Below are 19368 nucleotides of genomic sequence, written 5' to 3' on the forward strand. Positions count from 1 at the left end.
AGTGTGATGAACTTAGGAAAAGCAGTATTACCAGGTTGAATAGCAAATGAGTTTATTTCCCACTGTATATATAAACTAAATACTAAAGTGAAAAAAACTTAATAATAGGCATAGCATAATTTGCACAAATAAAATAAATATGCACATTTTCTGTTGCTTCTGTGGTAGACTTGCTGTTACAGACCTTAAGATCATTCTTTGTTGGGAATTAGATCAATAAAATAAGCAATGCGGTTAGACATGTAAAAGAAAGCAGAGATGGAAGCTATGGACTAGGCATCTTCATGATCAAAACCCTGCAACTCCAGCTTTTAAAAATGTTCTTCTGTTATGTCATTGGCCAAACTAATAGCAAGAGCAAATTCTAGCACAGTTAACTCTCGAGATGACATCAACCTTCTTCCAAGGAGGACAACCTGATCAGCTGGAACAACCTTTTTGGAAGATAGTTTGTGTAGCACACCACGGGCAATTATACAGTAGGGACACTTGTGGCTACCATGAGGAGTTCTTTGTCAGTCCTGCTGAGACGTCCTGTTTCTTGGTCAAAAATGGCATTGCAGTAAGCAAAAAATGCTCTGAATTCCCCTGGTTGATGAGTGAACACTCTGAAGACATTTGATAAAAATCCAGTCCTCTTTTCTGCTTTTTCCATGAGCTTGACTCATGGCAGTTCCTTTTTATGAGAAACAGGATAAGAACCAACAGGCTTTCTGAGCTCTTCTGGCTGAGTACCACTCCAATGGCTTATTGCTGTAACTGTTGAAAATTTCCCAAGTCCAGGTACATGTCAGCCCCAGGCACAGAAGGCCAAGGACTGTGGAGTCCCATTATGGAGAGTATGAGACATGTGCGGCTCCTGCTGGGACGTCACTCATCTTTCCCAAGGTGGTGACGGGGAGGGTTAAACTCCCTACACTATTTTTACAGAAATTTGTGATTCTCTGGCATAGTCTTGCTTCCATCTTCTGTACAATTCTTCCTGAAAGGTTAGTTGTTGGGGCAGGAGGATTGTGGCGAACTGTTCCAACATGAGATGCTGATGATTGTAATCTTTACAAACACTCCACTGGGCCTTAGAGATGCACTACTCTGGTCAGAGATAACAAGAACGACCTCCAGATTTCCCCCCACCTGCCCCGATAAAACAGGAATTGAAAAAGAATGGCCTTCCCCAACCCAAACCCCAGCTCCCCAGTCCAGAAGTGCTATGGACATCCTAGAATAGACAAGATCAAGGTCAAAGAGCAGAAGACAGGAGCTCAAAGGCTCTGGAGTAAATCCAGCCCTCTCTGCGTGAGATGTACAGCACCCTAGTCCAGCCCAGCCCAGCCCTGCCAGAATTTCTCCTAGACCCATAGCAACAGAGCCTAGCTATGGTCTTCTAGGACTAATGATGCACACCCTGCCTGAACCAAACAGCTCTGGAGCTCATTCCAAGCTCATTCCAAGCCTTCCCCAATCTGTGGCCATGGAAGCTCAGCTTGGCAGGGAGTAACATCAAGCCATATGGGATGGTCCAGTATTGCGCTCCCCACCTGAGCCACTGTTGAGTCTGCTTCCAAAGTCAAGCAGACAGAGCTGCCTGGGAGCTTTTAAGGTGAAGTCCCAATTAGCACCAGAGCTTTAGGCAAAATCCAAATCAAGTAAGCTCTGAAGTCAGTGGTGAGAGCACAGTACTTGTGTAGCCCCTGAGAGAGGTAGAGCCAAGAAGGCAATAGAATCCAGCGCTCTCCCCCTACACCTCCTCAACAAAGATACAGAGAACGCACACCAGCCTCAATTCTTACTGTCCAAACCAAGAAGTCATAGTGAATCATTTCTCCATCCCAGGGCAGCTTAGGGATATAGAAGTCTGCCAACACTGCAGTGGTGAATTTGTCCAGGAGTCCAGTTGGGAGCATTCCAACACCCAGGGACTGACAGTGGTACCAGAAAGAGATTCCAGGGGATGGCTGAGCAAGTGCTGGGTGCAGGAATAAGAGCCATTTCATCTGGTAGCTCTGTTGCCCACCATCCAGTGCTTGTTCACAGACAAGGGCAGAGAGAAGCTATCATGACCATCAGCCCTAGGAACAACTTTCAGCAAGCAAACTAACCATGTGGCTCTGAACCCTGAAAGAAACTGAGCTCAACAACTTAAACCAAAAGGGAGCCAGGAGTTTAGACTCCCTGAATGGACTGAGCCTTCCAGTAGGTCAACAGTGGCCTAGTCAAAAAAGGGTCTGCTGAAACTCCCAGCCTGAAAAAAGCTGATAGACCAAATCTTGGAACTTGGCCTTGCAGAATTTTTAGACCAGGAGGGCAATGAACAGAACTCCCCATGGATAACACCACTATGAAAGCAATGAAAGCATGCAGAGCCTTATCTAGAGCTGGGAAATCAGCAGAGGACAGAATCTCAGGCCGGATATCTCCCCCTGACCCCCACCCCCACCCTGTCCAAACGGTATAGAGCCTAGGATTAATATAAAGTCAAGAAGCCAATGGGAAGAATGAGCAAAGAAAGAAAGAATGAACCATAAAGAGGGATGCTCAAGAAACAAAGACAGAAGAGAATGATTTGAAAACATTTTCAAGCAAAATCTCAAAGAAAAAAGGCAGCTGGGGCACATGTCCAATAAGGATTCGTAGAAGAATTAAAATGCGAGTTAAAGGAGGAAGTAAAAAAATGAATTTTTAAAAATTACAACAGTAGAGGAAGGAATGGGAAAAGAGGCCAGAGCTAAGGAAGAAAAATACAAAAAGAGAATTAACAGCTTAGAAAAGGAGTTATACATTGACAGATCATATTTCTAATAATACAAATATTAAGGCAGAGTGTAAAAAAAAAAAGAAAAAGAAAAAGAAAGGAGTTATAAAACCTTACTGAAGAAAATAACTTCTTGAAAATGAGAATTGTTGTGTGACCCTGGGCAAGTCACTTACCCTTCATTGCCTCGCCAAAAAAGAAAGATAGATTAAAAAAAAAAAAGAAAATGTGACATAAAAACAAAGGAATCAAGAGAGGCATAAAAAAAGTAATCATGAGTAAAAAATAGTAAGGGACTAAACAAAATTAAATTGCATTCTTATTCAGGGAGATATAACTTCCCAGAACTTTATCATTATTAGGCGTCACAGAGGGACTCTAGAAGGCCTGAGTCTGATTCTTCTGTGTTTGAATAATATAAAAAGAAGAATGGGTTGAATGAGGAAAATTATCTCACATAAACAGGGTGTGAAAAGATGAGTTTATGCAAAAAAAGAGGAGACACTGGGAGGAGTAGACAAAAGGAAAAAACCTCACTCTCATCTGAACTGGGTAAAGGAAGCAAAAATACACATACACACATTTGAGTGCAAAAATGGCAGTTCAGACATTTACTGTGCTGGTGCAGCTAAAGCTGCAAACAAGGAAATGGAAAGGAAAGGGGTTAAGGGAAAAACGGGGAAAAGAGGTTAGATTAAAGGAGACATTAGTTAGAAGCAAAAGAGACTCAAAGGGGGCAAAGAAAAAAAATAGAAGGATTAGTATAAGAGAATAGGGTAGAAGGAAATACACAGGTAGCGATCATAACTATGATTGTGAATGGAAGAAATTCACACATAAAACACCTAAGGATATGAAAATGGCTCAGAAACCAGAATTCAACAATATGTTGTTTACAAGAAATATTCTTGAAACAGAAAGAATGCATACAGAAGTTTAAATAAGGGTTTGGAACTACATTTTGCTAAAAGACAATGAATTAATGTCAATACTGTGCATGCACCAAATGACATAACATCTTAATTCTTAAAGGAAAACTTAGGAAAAAATTAACAATAAAACTATAATAGCAGGGAGAATCTCAATTTACCCCCCTTTCAGTCCTTAATAAATAGAGCCAAAAAAGAAAAAAAGAAATTATTTTCAAATCATTTAGAATCATTAGAAAAGTCAAATACGATCACTATCTGGAGAATTCTAAATGGAGAATAGAAAGAAGTATACCTATTTCTAAGCTGTAGATGGCACCTTCACAAAATGACCATGTATAAGGATGCAAACCTTCACAAACAGAGAAAATAAGAAATATTAACTGTACCTCTTACTGACCATAAAGCAATAAAATTACATTCAATAAAGGGTTGTTGAAGCAAAGATTATATATTAACTGGAAAACTATTGCTGAGCTGCATGAGCAACAAGAGGACAGACTAGGCATTTTCTCCAACCCCCCATGACCTCTCCAAAACAGAAAAGACAAAGTAACTTCAGCTGTCTTGATGGTCTAGAACACCCAGAATCCAAAAGAAGATAACCTTCTTCAAAAAAACTAGAAATTGATACTCACAGAACCTGAGCTCCCTCAGCTCCCTTTCCCCACCTCCCATGCTAGTAGCAATGAGGCTACACAAGCAAACCCAAAGACAATGCACAGACTTAGTTACATTAAAATCTACCCCTGCATCCCATTTCCCCCCTCCCTATTTCCAAGGATGTAGAAACCCTGGTTACAGGCTGCGAAGTTTGGTCTGGCCTCAACAGTCAGCATGGCCACAGCCCTTCAGAAACAAAAGCATGCTAGAGCTGCAAACCCAGAAGCACCAGCACAGTAAATGTCTGAACTGCCATTACAGGAAAAACAAGCTCTGAACTGCTAATGCCAGCAGACCCTGAGTCAGAGAACAAAGGAACAGAGGGCACTGTCCATGTAGGGGTGAGTACAGTACTCCACCAAGTCTGAAGGAAGAGCACAGTATCAAGCTGGAGCCAGGCCTGACCACCTAAAATTATAATGAGGCAGAGACATAGGCTGGTGAACCATGAATTGCCCAGTGTGGGAGAAGGCTGAGATGTTCTGAGATCCAGAGAGGAGAAGGAGTCAGGAAATAAGTGATAAGAAAAATAAGTAAGTACCAAAGATTTCAGAAAGAAGAAATCTCAAAGATCTTGAACATAAACAGATAAATCAATAGGAAAAACAGTAATGGGAGGAAATATGGCCTCCAAATCTAGTAAATGAGTTCAAGCATGTATGAATAAAAACTGAAAAATTAAGGAAAATGATTCAACACTTGATGAGACAAAAGACCCGTGGAATTTGAGAATATGGAAACACAACAAGCTGTTTCTAAGTGGTTTAAAAGACAAATGAAAATTATAAGAGCAGAGCATAGGTTCTGCACAACAAAAATAATGAACAGAATTTTAAAAACTTGAATGAATGTAATAAGCCTCATCAAAGAAACAAAAGAGAAAAGAATAACGAGAATGCAAATACACAGAAGTGAAGGACAACCTAGAAGAGAAGCAAAAGCAAAACAAACAAAAATTCAAAGAAAATATAACTACGCAAGCAAAACATAAAGACAAGATGTGAAGAAATAATCTAATAATCATAGGTCTCTCAGAAGAATACAACAGGAAGAACATATCATACTGAAGGAAATAATAGACGATAATTGCCCAGAACTTCTAAACATAGAAAATGAAATTCTAATTCAAAGAATTCACGGATCACTTCCAGAAAAAAAGCCAAGGTACAATCTTTAAGACATATAATGGTTAAATCTGACAATCTAATTCAGAAACAAGTTCTTCAAGCCATCATGAGAGACCACCACATACAAAGCAAGAAACATTTGAAATAACAGAAGAAAAAGGAAGAGGGAATGGAATAATGTGTTCCAAAGAGCACTGGAGCTCAGGATGCAGCCCAGGGTGACTTAACCTGCAAATACAAGCTTAACTATGTAGGGCAAAAGATGAGTATACAACAATAAAGAAGGGTTTTGAAAACCAGAACTGAAGAAATTATTTGTTTCTTGAACACTCCAAAGAACAGAACTGAGGAAGGAGAGAATAAATGTAGGCAGTAATAGCAACAAAGCGACAACAGTAAGAGACTTCTCTCTAAAAGTACACAGGGAGACGAGGGTGAAGGAAGAAATCTCGTAGAGGTATCAGTAAAGACACAGAGAGTGGGCATTAAGAACAGAACCAAGCAACACCCTGCTTGGTTTTGTGGGATTACATTACAACACAGGAAGGTACATGAAAAGAGGGAAGAGAGGGGGAGAGGACTGAAGGATCTGCTGGGGTCTAATTAAGGACTAGTAGTAAGGGAAAGGTGACCTCTGTGGTCTCAGAAAGAGAACAGCCTAACAAGGAGTGGGAGAGGAGAAACAGGGAAAAAGCTGAAGTCAGGGAAGAAAGGAGACCTCCCTTTGAAGGTATCAGAATGTTCCACTGATGAATTCTCCTATGGATGAAGGGAGCTGAGGACCTTAGACAACCCTAGATGAGGCCTCGGGAGTTTGGTGCCTGAAAAATCTATTTGTCCTAGGAATGAGGAAGTTGGAACCCCTGGGGATAACTGGCACTGAAAGGAGTGAGAGAACATTGACACTTATGGGCAAATGTTGAAAAAAAAAATCAACAAAACAGAGTATAGACCAATGCGGGGGAGAGGGGCCTACCAGAGGGCATCATCCTCTCTGACACCTGCAATAACTGGCATGGTTCTGAGTAAGGTACAACAGGAGAAGGAAATCCCTGGGGTAAGTCCTACAAGACATTGGCAGAAAGTACCTAAAGTGCAGATCTGGAAATTGCTAACTTGGAAGCTTTGATTGTAGAACAAATACAGAGGAAAAAAGAGGGACCAGATGATTACAACGGTCATGAATCAGAAAACAAGGGTCTAGAGTAAACTGAGAGTGGGAGGAATCCTTTTTAGAAAGGTGTACAAAAAAAAAGAAATGAGAAAATTAATGCACAGGACTCTAACTGGAGGAAAGGAGAGGAAAGGAGAATCTACTGACTGAAAGGAAAAATGAGGGGAAGAAATCTCTAACCAGATAAAAACAGGAGAGAACAAATAAACACAGCTCTAAGGGGCGAGAGGTGACAAAGAAGAGGAGCTGAGGAGAGGGAGGAGAAGAGAGCCAGAGGAATAGGGCCACCTTAAAAAGAAGATTAAAGTAAAACAACTGAAGGAACATAATACTGTGTTTGCAGCAGCAGGAGGAAGAAACCCGAAGTAGAAATAGAAGTAGAAGTAGAAGTAGAAGTAGAAGTAGAAGTAGAAGTAGAAGTAGAAGTAGAAGTAGAAGTAGAAGTAGAAGTAGAAGTAGAAGTAGAAGTAGAAGTAGAAGTAGAAGTAGAAGTAGAAGAAGTAGAAGTAGAAGTAGAAGTAGAAGTAGAAGTAGAAGTAGAAGTAGAAGTAGAAGTAGAAGAAGTAGAAGTAGAAGTAGAAGTAGAAGTAGAAGAAGTAGAAGTAGAAGTAGAAGTAGAAGTAGAAGAAGAAGAAGTAGAAGTAGAAGTAGAAGTAGAAGAAGAAGAAGTAGAAGTAGAAGTAGAAGTAGAAGTAGAAGTAGAAGAAGAAGTAGAAGTAGAAGAAGAAGTAGAAGTAGAAGTAGAAGTAGAAGAAGTAGAAGTAGAAGTAGAAGTAGAAGAAGAAGTAGAAGTAGAAGTAGAAGAAGTAGAAGTAGAAGTAGAAGAAGTAGAAGTAGAAGTAGAAGTAGAAGAAGTAGAAGTAGAAGTAGAAGAAGAAGAAGTAGAAGTAGAAGTAGAAGTAGAAGAAGTAGAAGTAGAAGTAGAAGAAGTAGAAGTAGAAGAAGTAGAAGTAGAAGAAGTAGAAGTAGAAGTAGAAGTAGAAGTAGAAGTAGAAGTAGAAGTAGAAGTAGAAGTAGAAGTAGAAGTAGAAGTAGAAGAAGAAGTAGAAGAAGTAGAAGTAGAAGAAGTAGAAGTAGAAGTAGAAGTAGAAGTAGAAGTAGAAGTAGAAGTAGAAGAAGTAGAAGTAGAAGTAGAAGTAGAAGAAGTAGAAGTAGAAGTAGAAGTAGAAGAAGTAGAAGTAGAAGTAGAAGAAGTAGAAGTAGAAGTAGAAGTAGAAGAAGTAGAAGTAGAAGTAGAAGTAGAAGTAGAAGTAGAAGTAGAAGAAGTAGAAGTAGAAGTAGAAGTAGAAGTAGAAGTAGAAGAAGTAGAAGTAGAAGTAGAAGTAGAAGTAGAAGAAGTAGAAGTAGAAGTAGAAGTAGAAGAAGTAGAAGTAGAAGTAGAAGAAGTAGAAGTAGAAGTAGAAGTAGAAGAAGTAGAAGTAGAAGTAGAAGTAGAAGTAGAAGAAGTAGAAGTAGAAGTAGAAGAAGTAGAAGTAGAAGTAGAAGAAGTAGAAGTAGAAGTAGAAGTAGAAGTAGAAGTAGAAGTAGAAGTAGAAGTAGAAGTAGAAGTAGAAGAAGTAGAAGAAGTAGAAGTAGAAGTAGAAGAAGTAGAAGTAGAAGTAGAAGTAGAAGTAGAAGTAGAAGTAGAAGTAGAAGTAGAAGTAGAAGTAGAAGTAGAAGTAGAAGTAGAAGTAGAAGTAGACGACGACGACGACGAAGAAGAAGAAGAAGAAGAAGAAGAAGAAAGCAAAGCCCTAGACTAAAAACAAAACAATTTTGCTCCTGGAGGCCAAAGGGAGTCCATGGAATTTATGGAATAGGGATGGCTCATGTCACCTGAGCTTGGGGAGAATCACTGTAGTAACTGAACGGAGGACTGGTTGGAGCCAGGAGAGACCTGAGGACAAGTGGCATCACACACACCAACAGGGCAGTTCTGTTTTCTCCTTGAGTCCTGGAGCTGTCTCAGGAGAAGCAGCTGGGGATGGGCATCTAGTTAAACAAAAGAGGGGACCAGACCTGAGTCCTGTGGATGTGGGCAGGATGGGGTGGTGTGGAAAAGGCCAGTTGGAGAGAGGTGTCCCGCAAGGTTTTGTCCTGGGCTGCCTTCTCCTCTCCCTCCATACCACTTCACTTGGGGATCTCATCAGCTCCCATGGATTCAATCACCATCTCTATACTAATGATTCTTAAATCTACCTATCAGGCTCCAAACTCATGGCTGACCTCTAATCTCACATCTCTTCAGGGTGTCCAGTGTTTCTTTGTGTCCGGGTTCTGTGTGTGTGTGTGTGTGTGTGTGTGTGTGTGGTCCATGGAAGTTATGTGTACACCCATCTGTGGCTCCTCGGGAACTGTGAGGAGGCATTTGGAGGCTGGCTGCTCTGCTCTCCTCAGAGGGAAGGTGCTGTGTGTGTGTGCATGTACACATATGTGTATGTGTGTATACATATATGTGTGTGCGCACACATATACACATCACTTCCCAAATACTGGTGGTCTAGGGTTCGAAATCCTTTTGTTCTTAGGGCTCAAGCTGCTTTCTTGTTCACTGCTTCCAAAAGAGGAGGGTGTAGGAGGGTTATAGGATTCCTTCCCATCAAATGCTATTTGAAGAAAAGATCATCACACATAATGAATAGTAAATAAGCCCTCTCATCTGAGCAGATGGCAAGCAGAAGTTAGAGAAGTTCTATAGATTAGAATGTGCCAAACAACACCCAGGCTGAGTGCACTCTCCCAGTGTGAGGTAGGGGCCTCAGTGTGACTGAGGGATGCTCCTTGGGCTCATCTAAGTGGAAAGTCACCAAGTTTAAGAGGGACAAATGGAAATATGGGGATATGGGTGGGGAGGGGCAGGGAGCTGATTTGTGAAAATATTTTAGAACCCTTTCCCCTCCCCCCAGACCAGTCTGTATCCCCAGACTGTTCATGGTGTCTAGTAGGTGCTTATGAAATGCTCAAGAGTTGATTAATGCCACTTGATTTCTCTCACTGGATGCTCAGATGGGTCAGGTTCTGAGAGCCAGGAGGACCTCCACTCTCCTATGATAAATCCACAGGGGAACCTCTAGAAGAATCAGCAGCAGTCCCTTCCTTGGGAACTTGGGAACTTGGTAGATGATGGTGACCAGAATATTGACAGGGAAGTTCAGAAAAGAGGTGAAATTGAGGGGAAAGACAAGGGTAGGTCCTGTGAAGTTTGAGATGCCTTTAGCAGCTTCTTAGTTCCTTGGTTTTACACATCTCCTATGACCAACTTATTCTTTTAGCCCATCTCAGCTACCCACGGTGCTCTATTTTCATGTGGAAGGACTCTGGAATTCCTTGATCTGCTCTGGCTCCATGCTCCACCTTGCCTGTCTTGAGACCTTGGTGAACAAGTTCAACTCTACACTATCCTTTACTCTAGAACCCCATGCCCCCTTATCGTTTTGTGGATCAGAGCTCTGCCAAACCTCAGCCTTGGGTCATTCCCACTGTTGACTGTGTTTGCTCCTATTCGTGTGCTTCAGGAGCAAATGGAGAAACTCATAAAACTGCTGCCTGGCTCCAGAATCTCAAGAAGGTCCTCTCTATGCTAAAGCAATCCTTTGAAAGCTTTTTTTTGGTTTTGTTTTTGTTTGTTTTTTGTGAGGCAATTGGGGTTAAGTGACTTGCCCAGGGTCACACAGCTAGTAAGTGTTAAGTGTCTGAAGCTGGATTTGAACTCAGGTCCTTCTGAATCCAGGGCTGGTGCTCTAGCCACTGTGCCACCTAGCTGCCCCTGATAGCTTTTTTATCAATTCATGGTCTCCCTCACCACAGCAACTTTGCCGACTTGCCCAAAGTTACACAGCTAGGAAGTGACTGAGAATGGATTCGAACTCAGGTCTTCCTTACTATAGACTCAGTGCTAGAACCTAAATAAATGCAGAGGGATTTCAGGTGGGCTTGCAGGACACTAACAACTGATGGAATCACAAAAAGTCCCTTGAAAGAGATGACTCTTGGGGCAGCTAGGTGGCACAGTGGTTAGAGCACTGGCCCTGGATTCAGGAGGACCTGAGTTCAAATCCAGCCTCAGACACTTAACAATTACTAGCTGTGTGACCCTGGGCAAGTCACTTAGCCCCAATTGCAAGAAAGAAAGAAAGAAAGAAAGAAAGAAAGAAAGAAAGAAAGAAAGAAAGAAAGAAAGAAAGAAAGAAAGAAAGAAAGAAAGAAAGAAAGAAAGAAAGAAAGAAAGAAAGAAAGAAAGAAAGAAAGAAAGAAAGAAAGAAAGAAAGAAAGAAAGAAAGAAAGAAAGAAAGAAAGAGAAAGAAAGAAAGAAAGAAAGAAAGAAAGAAAGAAAGAAAGAAAGAAAGAAAGAAAGAAAGAAAGAAAGAAAGAGAAAGAAAGAAAGAAAGAAAGAAAGAGAAAGAAAGAAAGAAAGAAAGAAAGAAAGAAAGAAAGAAAGAAAGAAAGAAAGAAAGAAAGAGATGACTCTTAAGTTGAATTTTAAATTGAGCAAAGGCTCAGAGAATTAGCCCTCATATGGGAGAACATTTTAGGTGCAGAGATTCAGGTAGCCTGTCCAAAATCATAAAGAAAGGAAACAAGGTAATAAATGGGAAACAAAATCAAATCCGGCCTCAGACACTTAACAATTACTAGCTGTGTGACCCTGGGCAAGTCACTTAACCCCAACTGCCTCACTTAAAAAAATATATATATTATTTGGGCTGGAACAAAGAACATGTAAGGAGGAGTAATGTGAAATTAATCTGGAAAAGATAGGTGAGAAGCAAGAATATGATGGATTCTAATGTATAAAAGAATAAAGTTTTTAGTTCATTTGTCATAAATGCAATAGAGAGTCACTGAGCCTTCTTGAGCAAAACAGTGACATGGTCGGAACGGGGCATAAGGATATCAGTTTGCAGGTTTTATATTAGAAAGATTTGAGAAATGAATGCAGGGAAACCAATTGAGATGCTACTAAAATATTCTAAGTACCTTCTAATACCATCTGGGGTTGCTAATTAATAGAGAGAGGAAGAAGAATCAGGAACCATCCTATAGCAAATTCTTAGCGATGTAGTAACAAACCAAGATGGCAGAGTAGCAGAAAGAAACTCTCTGGCATACCTGCTCCACAAATAGCTAAAAATACACCAAACTGTCCTAATTAGGAAGTCCAAGAAAAAACATAGTGGGTCACTTTTCTAACACAAATCAGATAAGATTAAAAGATAAATTCTTAATTGGGAAAAATATAAAAGCAATTCTCCAACTGATAAATAGTCAAAGGATATTAATTGGCAGTTTTCACAGGAAGAAATTTAAGCTATTAATAGCCCTTTGAAAAAATGCTATCTATCAGGGGAAGCTAGGTGGCGCAGTGGATAAATACTGGCCCTGGATTCAGGAGGACCTGAGTTCAAATCCAGATTCAGACACTTGACACTAGCTATGTGACCCTGAGCAAGTCACTTAACCCTCATTGCCCCGTGCCACCCTGCCCCCCGCAATGCTATCTATCATTAAAGAATTTAAAAGGCAAATTCAAGCAACTCTGAGCTTCTACATTATACCTCTGATTGGCAAAATTCAAGGAAAATAATCAATGTTGGAGGGGCTGAGGCACATTAATTCACTGGTGGTAGAGCGGTAAACTGGTCCAGCCATTTTGGAAAGCAATTTGGAATTATATCCCAAAAGTTACTAATTGGTCCATTTCCACAGAAATTCCACTGGTAGATCTATACCCCAAAGATATCAAAGAAAGAAGAACAGAACTCAGGTGTCAAAAATATTTGTGACAGTTCTTTTTATAGTGGCAAAGAACGGGAAATGGGGAAGGGGGTGGGAATGACTGAACAAATTATGCTGTGAATAATGGAAATGCATTAATCCATTAACAAATGATGAAAAGGATAGTCTTAAAATAACTTGGGAAGACTTGTATGAACTGATGAAGAATGAAGTAAATGGAACCAGGAATACAATTTTTTACCAAAACAACACTGTAAATACAATTAAGTTTGAAAGACTTAACTCTGAGCAGCTAGGTAGCACAGTAGATAAAACACTGACCTAGGGTTCAGGAGGACCTGAGTTCAAATCCAGTCTCAGACACTTGACACTTACTAGCTGTGTGACCCTGGGCAAGTCATTTAACCCTCATTACCCCGCAAAAAAACCCATTTGTTTTAGCTACATGAATATGCGTTAGATAGATTTCCTGTAACATCATGCTGAAGGAGTTGTTTGCTTCTTGGTCCATTTTGTAATATATTTTCATTCAATGAAAGGATTTAAAACATTCACATGCATCGTTATAATTAATAAATTTAATTTGGATTCTGACTTTTTCTTATTGAAAATGTTGCCTTGAGGCTGAGAAATCTATCTTAACTCTCCATCGTTCCTTTTTCTTTACAGTACATGTAGTAGATGAGGAAGAACAAGGAGGCCATTTTGGACAGAACATCGAGGATGGGAGGGGGAGTCATATGAATTGAGTCTGGAGAGATTGGCAAGAGCCAAAGCAAGAGAAATGCTCATGCATAAATCACAGAGTGTTTTGGTTTGTTTCTTTTCTTAACTTATCTTTAAGGCAACCAATAGGGAAACCCAAAGGTTTGAGAAGAGTGATGTCACTGCATGTGAGATATATGGGACAAGGAAAAGTCCAGTTTCAGGGAAATTAATTAGAGACTTATTACAGCAGTCCAGAGCTATACCATTCAATACTGGGATACAGCATTGTTTCCCCTTCTCAGTTAAAGCTCACCATAGGAAATGTCCAAAAGGCACCTGGAGATACAGGACTGGATTCTATCTACTATGCAGCCCAGAACAATAGTGTAGGGTTAGACTGGTTCACCAAGGGGTCAAGATGGGAAAGGAAGAAGGCGATAAGTGCCAGGGTGATGGCCTGGGAAAGAACTGAGGGATGGAGGGTTCAGAGGTTGAAGTGAGGACAAAGAACAAGGGTAGAGATCAAAAGGCAAAGGAAAAGACAGAATGATAAATGGTTATGATGAGATAAAGGACGTTCAGAGTTCATAAACATGGAAGTGAACGCTCCTGGTGGGATGTAACCTCATGGATATGGCCATCAGTGAAAGAGTAGGTCAATTAAGGGAACTGAGAAGTGAGGAGGTGTGAGGCATCATCCGTATGTATGTGGAAGGTCCCCTGGAACAGGAGCAGGAGTTGGTGCAGAGAGAAAGACCGGGCCAGGCACTGAACTCACTGAGGAAAGGAAGAGACTGGGGGTGGGGGAGGGAGGGTGGGCAGCTTGAGGAGCAGGGTAGTTGATGGCTGGCAGCTGCCAGAATCCTGTTTGAATGATAAATCTCGTTTCAATGTCATCAATCAGTCAAGCATTCACCAAGTATCTACCAGGTGATGTGCTGAGTATTAGGGACTCGAGGAAAGGCAAGAGACAGTCTCTGCTCTCAAGGAGTTGATAGTCTAAGGTGGGGAGACAACTTGCAAACAAACAGCTGTGTACAAGCGGGATATATACAGGGCAAAATGGAGATCATCTCAGGGAAGGCGCCATAATTAAGAAGACTAGGAAAAGGTTCCTGCAGAAAGCAGGGCGTTAGCTGAGACCTAAAACAAGCCAGGGAATCCAGGAGGTGGAAATGAGGAGGAAGAGAATTCCAGGCGCAGGGGTCAGCCAGTGAAAAGGTCAAAAGTCATGAGATGGAACGGAATGGGGATCTCCATCAGGTCCCCAACCTCAGAGAAGGAGAAAGTACCTAGTACAAGTGGTAAAGGAAAAGTGTGGAAAGGGCAATGGAAGGAAGAGTGTATTCAGACTCCCCAGTGCAATCAGTAGGTCAGGGGCTATTAGGAAAGTAGCCAGCAATGAAGGGTGGGATAAGGCAAGCAGAGAGAAACAGATCTCGGTGCCAGAAGAACAAAGAGTCAAAGAAAGAGGCTTAACATGAAAGATATTTGTTCATGGTGGATCAAGCACTGCACGGGGCATGAGGGAAGGAAGAGGCCGTTCGGAAGTTAAACACGCAAGAAGCATAACTGAAATGGACATGGGTGAAGCGGTAAGAATCTGGGGTGCAGAACTGAAATTTGGGGATGTCTATAGACAATAAGTAGTTTCTACTTTCATACCTTGGGATGATCCTTTTGCTGGAATGTTCTTTCTGGGAGTTTTCCTTGTGGTCTTAGCTCTCAGTTCCAAATCTGAAAAATAATAAGAAAAAGTGTGAATTTGGCTTCTTCTCTGAGCTGGGAGAAAGGACCGTGAGGATGATGTAATACAAATGAGCGTGGCTGCCACTGCCAGGAAGCACACTGCTTTGTGCTCACTGAACTATGTCCAAACACTCTAGGGACATGGTGGTCAGAGGCAAGGGAGAGGAAGGAAAAGCAGCAGCTGAGGAGCTAAAAGGAGGACTGAGGTGTGGTTTTCCCCCCCACAGAGGGTGAGGAAAAACCATCAAAAATACTGAAATGTGAGATGTAGGAGAGCACTCGGACCCTGAGAACAAGCGAAATGTATTCATAGCAAAGAATGGAGAGAAGGGAAAACATCTGAAGACAAGCAGGGAGTAAGAGGAAACATTCTGGAACCAGTCCTCAGGATGCTGGATTCCCAAAGGGTCCTCCTCCAGAACAGCAATGGCCCAGGCGCATCTCCCCAGTCTTCCTATGTCATTTGCTGACAAGAACCCTTCCATGTCCAGGCCCCCTGGGGCTTTTTACAAGGCAAGCAAGGTACCCCAGCCTCTTGACCAAGCTCCCCTGCCTCTGCCTGCTCCTTCCTTTGGTGAGCGAGGCTTCCTGATGCCTTATAGGAGAAGACATCACCACATACCACCAGGTTGAACTACAAGGGAGGATATGTACAGTCAAATCTCTTCCCTAATTCAATGCACTTCTCTCCAATCACTGATCCTTTGACTGGATTCATTCCTCAATGGTTAACACAACTACCATCCCCTTAATAACCAGAAGACGCTGGTGTTTTGGTAAATGCTTAACAACAGAGAAAAGATGGTTTTTGTGTGTGTGTGTGTGTGTGTGTGTGTGTGTGTGTGTGTGTGTGTATACACACATGCATATACATATTGTGGTAAAAATTATTTGTGGTAAAGATATATATCGGAAGTTTTAGCTGAATCATGTGAGAGACTGCACATGCTACTGAAGCAGCTTTTGAAGGACCTCCTTTTTTGGGGAGGAGAATGCAAGGAACTTCTAGTACGCGGACTTAAAAAGTGAGGTCGGGGATGGATATTGGCATTCTCTAGCTGCTAAACTTAGCCGTGGTGGTGCACACGGGTGAGAGGAGTTGAGAAACACGTGGTTGGGGTTCAGCTTTGGGTGTGCTGGTTCTTGGCCTGGAGGGCAGTTTGGGATTCGGTGAGTTTTATAGAGGAAAATAGACTAAGTTTAGATCTAAGGTCATTCATCTGTATTTCTACTTCCCTATTTCCCTAATTGGTATCACCTTTTGTTGTCTAATTAATTCCCAAGCAATAAAAACTAATTCCTCACAGATTAAAGCTCAGAGGCTTCTTTTTCTTAGTGGCCTGGGAGATATATATATAAAAGGGAAAAGTTAAAAGGAGGAGTTTAATGCTCCATATATCCAATTTTGAATCTCACAATATGCATGCAAAACATATTTTTAAAGTTTAAACTGCATTATTAATATTTTCTCCATGACTTTTTTAATCCTTGACAATCAACAAAACAACAAATCAAGCCTTGATTTGTAGCTTTTGCTGATATCGGAGGTAAGCTCCTCTGGCATCAGTACAAACAGGCTCCATCACACTCCTATCACTACAAAGAGTTACCATAAACACTTCCTCTTTCCTTGCCATCACTGGGTATAGGCTTACTAGCTGTGTTACTGCTCACAGATCCTTTTGGTTATCCAGGACTGTGCCAATTCACAGTCCCACCAAAGCCCCTCTGAGATCTGTCATTTTCCGTTTTTGTCAACTTTACCAATACGATACCTGAGAGGTGATGCTTTTACCACAGAGTTGCGTTAATTTGTTTCTCCAAAAACCACAAAAACTGCCACCTGATTGAGTATGGCTGTGAGGAGGGGGGGGGTGGAGGAGGAGGTAAAGTGGGGACTTGAGGAAGACTCTGAGGTTGGAAACCAGAGTATCTGCTCAGAGTGGTGCCCTCAACAGAAATAGGGAAGCATTAGTAAGGAAGAGCTTTATCTTGGTCCTGTTAAATTTGAGATACCTAATCTCAATCTAAAAGAGTGCCCTTGGACTGGATCTACAAATCTGGGAGTCATTTGCATGGAAATGATCATTGAACCTATAGGGATTAATGAGGTCAAAAAGAAAGAAGAGGGCTACTAAGAGACAGTGGATAGAGTACCTGACCTGGAGTCAGGAATAAATTCAAATCTTGCCTCAGATACTTCCTAGCTGTGTGACCCTGGGCGAGTCACTTCACCCAGTTTGCCTCAGTTTCCTCATCTGTCAAATAAACTGGAGAAAGAAATGGCAAACCACTCCAGTATCAACCCTAAATGGGATCAAGGACACAACTGAAACAATGAACAACAACAACAAAAAGAGAGTCAAGGCCAGGGCCTCGGAGGATGCCCACAGTTAGTAAGCATGACCTGGATGAAGAGCGAGCAAAGAATGCAGAGAAGGTATGGCCACAAAGAGAGGAGAACCAGCAGAGGGCAATGATATGGAAATCCAGATTGAAGGGGAGATGCTGGAGGAAAGGATGGTCAGGCTACAGAGGGTGTCCTCCAAGAGGGCGGAGCCAGGAAAAGGCGCTTTTGAATTTGGGGATAGGGATGGGGAACATCTTGGGAACTTTCAGGAAAACAGTCTCAATTGGCTAATAGGGACTGAAGCCAGGTTGCAAAGGGTTGAGAAGTGAATGGGAGGTGAGCAAGTGGAGATAATGGCCACAGATGGGCTTTCAGAGAGCTAGTGAAAGAGAGAGGGAGATACAGGAGATACTTGATACTTGAGAGGGTGGTGGGAGCAAGTGAAGAATGTTTTTGATGGAAGTGGGAAACTGGGGCATGTTTCTAGGCTGCAGGAAAGGATCCAGGGATTGGGCTGAACTTTATGGACATCTGTCTCCCCAATATTTTTTTCATTTTCTCTTTTCTCAAGCATTTCTTTCACATTGCCCCTAAGCATCACCTCCTTGCTAGGCTCTAAATGTGGCAAAGTCCAGCCCCACCCAAGACTCCCCAGGCATGGCTCCAACTCTGCCACAGGATTCAGGGATCTACTCCTCCCTGTGACCCCTGAACCCAGCTCTGCAGCCAATGAGGGACAGAGTTCTTGCCCTGGCAAAAGCTCTGGTGGAGCCAGGAAGAGAATGGGTAGGAGGCATGGAGGTGAATGAGACCCCAGTTCCATCATCTCTCAGGCCTAAGAGTCTCTGGACACACTCAAATCCCCAAGGGAACAGACATCCTCTGGGGAATCTGGAAACTTCACCATCAATGGAGTAATTCTCACCTCATTGAAAAGAACTAAGGGAGGGGGAGGCTACAAGGAGGCACCTTGTTCAGAGGTTATCTTAGTCAGTCCTTATTGGAATCCTCTACTTGCCTCTTTTTAAGTTCCATGCAGTGTTCCTGGTTCCTGACTCTGGAGCCAAACACAACCAATCTAATCTCACTTCCATTCGACAGCCACCAATATGTGAAAACTGTTATTATTCTGTAACACAGCTTTTGCCCAGACTACACACGCCACCTTCCTTCAAATGATCCTCACAGAATCTGGACTTTAGACCCTGCAGCATGCTGAGCTACCTGTTCTGGCCACTCCCCCTCTTATCAAAGTGGAGCCCAGAACTGAACGCATCCATGTGACCTCGGACCAGGGTAGGGTGCATGTGGGATAGATGCTGTGTCCCTTGGGCTTATGGATACCCAAGATGACAACAGCTTTTTGGGCTGCTATATCACATGGCTGATTACTACTAAACTTACTATCTCCTAAAACACCCCTTCCTATTTCAGGATCACTGATATCTAATCATGTCTTCCCACACTGATTGCAGAACCTGCTCCACACCCCCCCCCCCAACCTGAATGTCATCTTCTTGGATTCCACCCAATGCTTTAGCCTGTGAAGACCCTTTTGGGTCCTGTCTGCCAGTGTTTTAACTATCCCTCCCAACTGGGTCACCTGCAAACTCAGTCAGCATTCTGTCTTTGCCTTTATCAAAGTGGTTGTGAGAAATGAGAAACAGGATGGCCTTTGGCCAGGAAAAGGGCCACCTCTTCATTGGAGACTGGAGGAAAGAACAGAGAATAGGAAGTGGGGGGCACAAGACAAGTTGGAAGAGAGGAGAGAGAGTTCATAGAGACTGGTCTCTATATGAGGTGAATGGGTAAGGACAGGAAGAAGGGAAAGGTGATGAGAATAACTTTCTTGAAAGCACGTGCTGTGCAAAATGAGATCTGAATAAATGAATGAATGAATCAAGAAGGCATAGAGGCTTTGCCTTGCTACACTGAAGGTTTGGGTGAGATGGATCATGTAAATGTGTAGTGAACCCACCAGTGTGGCTATGTGAATTTGTCCATCTCTGTCCAGCACATGAGTAAGAAGGAGCAAAGGAGAAAGGTGATGAGAATAACTAGTAACAATTATAATTATATATAATTATTATTAGAATTGGTCCCAGTTTCCCCATCTGCAAAATGGGGATTATAATAATAGCATCTACATCCTGGAGTTGTTGTGAGGATCAAATGAAATATCTGTAAAGTTCTTACCTAGC

General features: G+C 42.0%; 4 protein-coding genes across 5 annotated transcripts in view; all 4 read right to left on the bottom strand.

The window, feature by feature from the left end:
• Positions 1–14808, bottom strand: part of LOC122746327 (zinc finger protein 850-like) — an 81319-nt gene extending 66511 nt beyond the window's left edge. Inside the window, exon 1 of the mRNA XM_043991851.1 lies at positions 14734–14808. The gene's annotated coding sequence lies outside the window, so the exon portion shown is untranslated. The remainder of the gene's footprint in view (positions 1–14733) is intronic.
• The window catches only part of LOC122746330 (zinc finger protein 260-like), a 266515-nt gene that overhangs the window by 157623 nt on the left and 89524 nt on the right, over positions 1–19368 (bottom strand). Inside the window, exon 2 of the mRNA XM_043991856.1 lies at positions 14734–14805. The gene's annotated coding sequence lies outside the window, so the exon portion shown is untranslated. The remainder of the gene's footprint in view (positions 1–14733; positions 14806–19368) is intronic.
• Positions 1–19368, bottom strand: part of LOC122746331 (zinc finger protein 260-like) — a 193889-nt gene that overhangs the window by 84982 nt on the left and 89539 nt on the right. Inside the window, exon 2 of one of the 2 annotated variants that reach the window (XM_043991858.1) lies at positions 14734–14805. The exons of the other annotated variant lie outside the window; for it this stretch is intronic. The gene's annotated coding sequence lies outside the window, so the exon portion shown is untranslated. The remainder of the gene's footprint in view (positions 1–14733; positions 14806–19368) is intronic. 2 annotated transcript variants of the gene reach the window in all.
• The window catches only part of LOC122746326 (zinc finger protein 665-like), a 117681-nt gene that overhangs the window by 8685 nt on the left and 89628 nt on the right, over positions 1–19368 (bottom strand). Inside the window, exon 2 of the mRNA XM_043991850.1 lies at positions 14734–14805. Coding sequence (XP_043847785.1) covers positions 14734–14805 — 72 coding nt within the window. The remainder of the gene's footprint in view (positions 1–14733; positions 14806–19368) is intronic.

The sequence above is a fragment of the Dromiciops gliroides genome, chromosome 3 (assembly GCF_019393635.1).
Source record: "Dromiciops gliroides isolate mDroGli1 chromosome 3, mDroGli1.pri, whole genome shotgun sequence".
Lineage (NCBI taxonomy): Eukaryota > Metazoa > Chordata > Mammalia > Microbiotheria > Microbiotheriidae > Dromiciops > Dromiciops gliroides.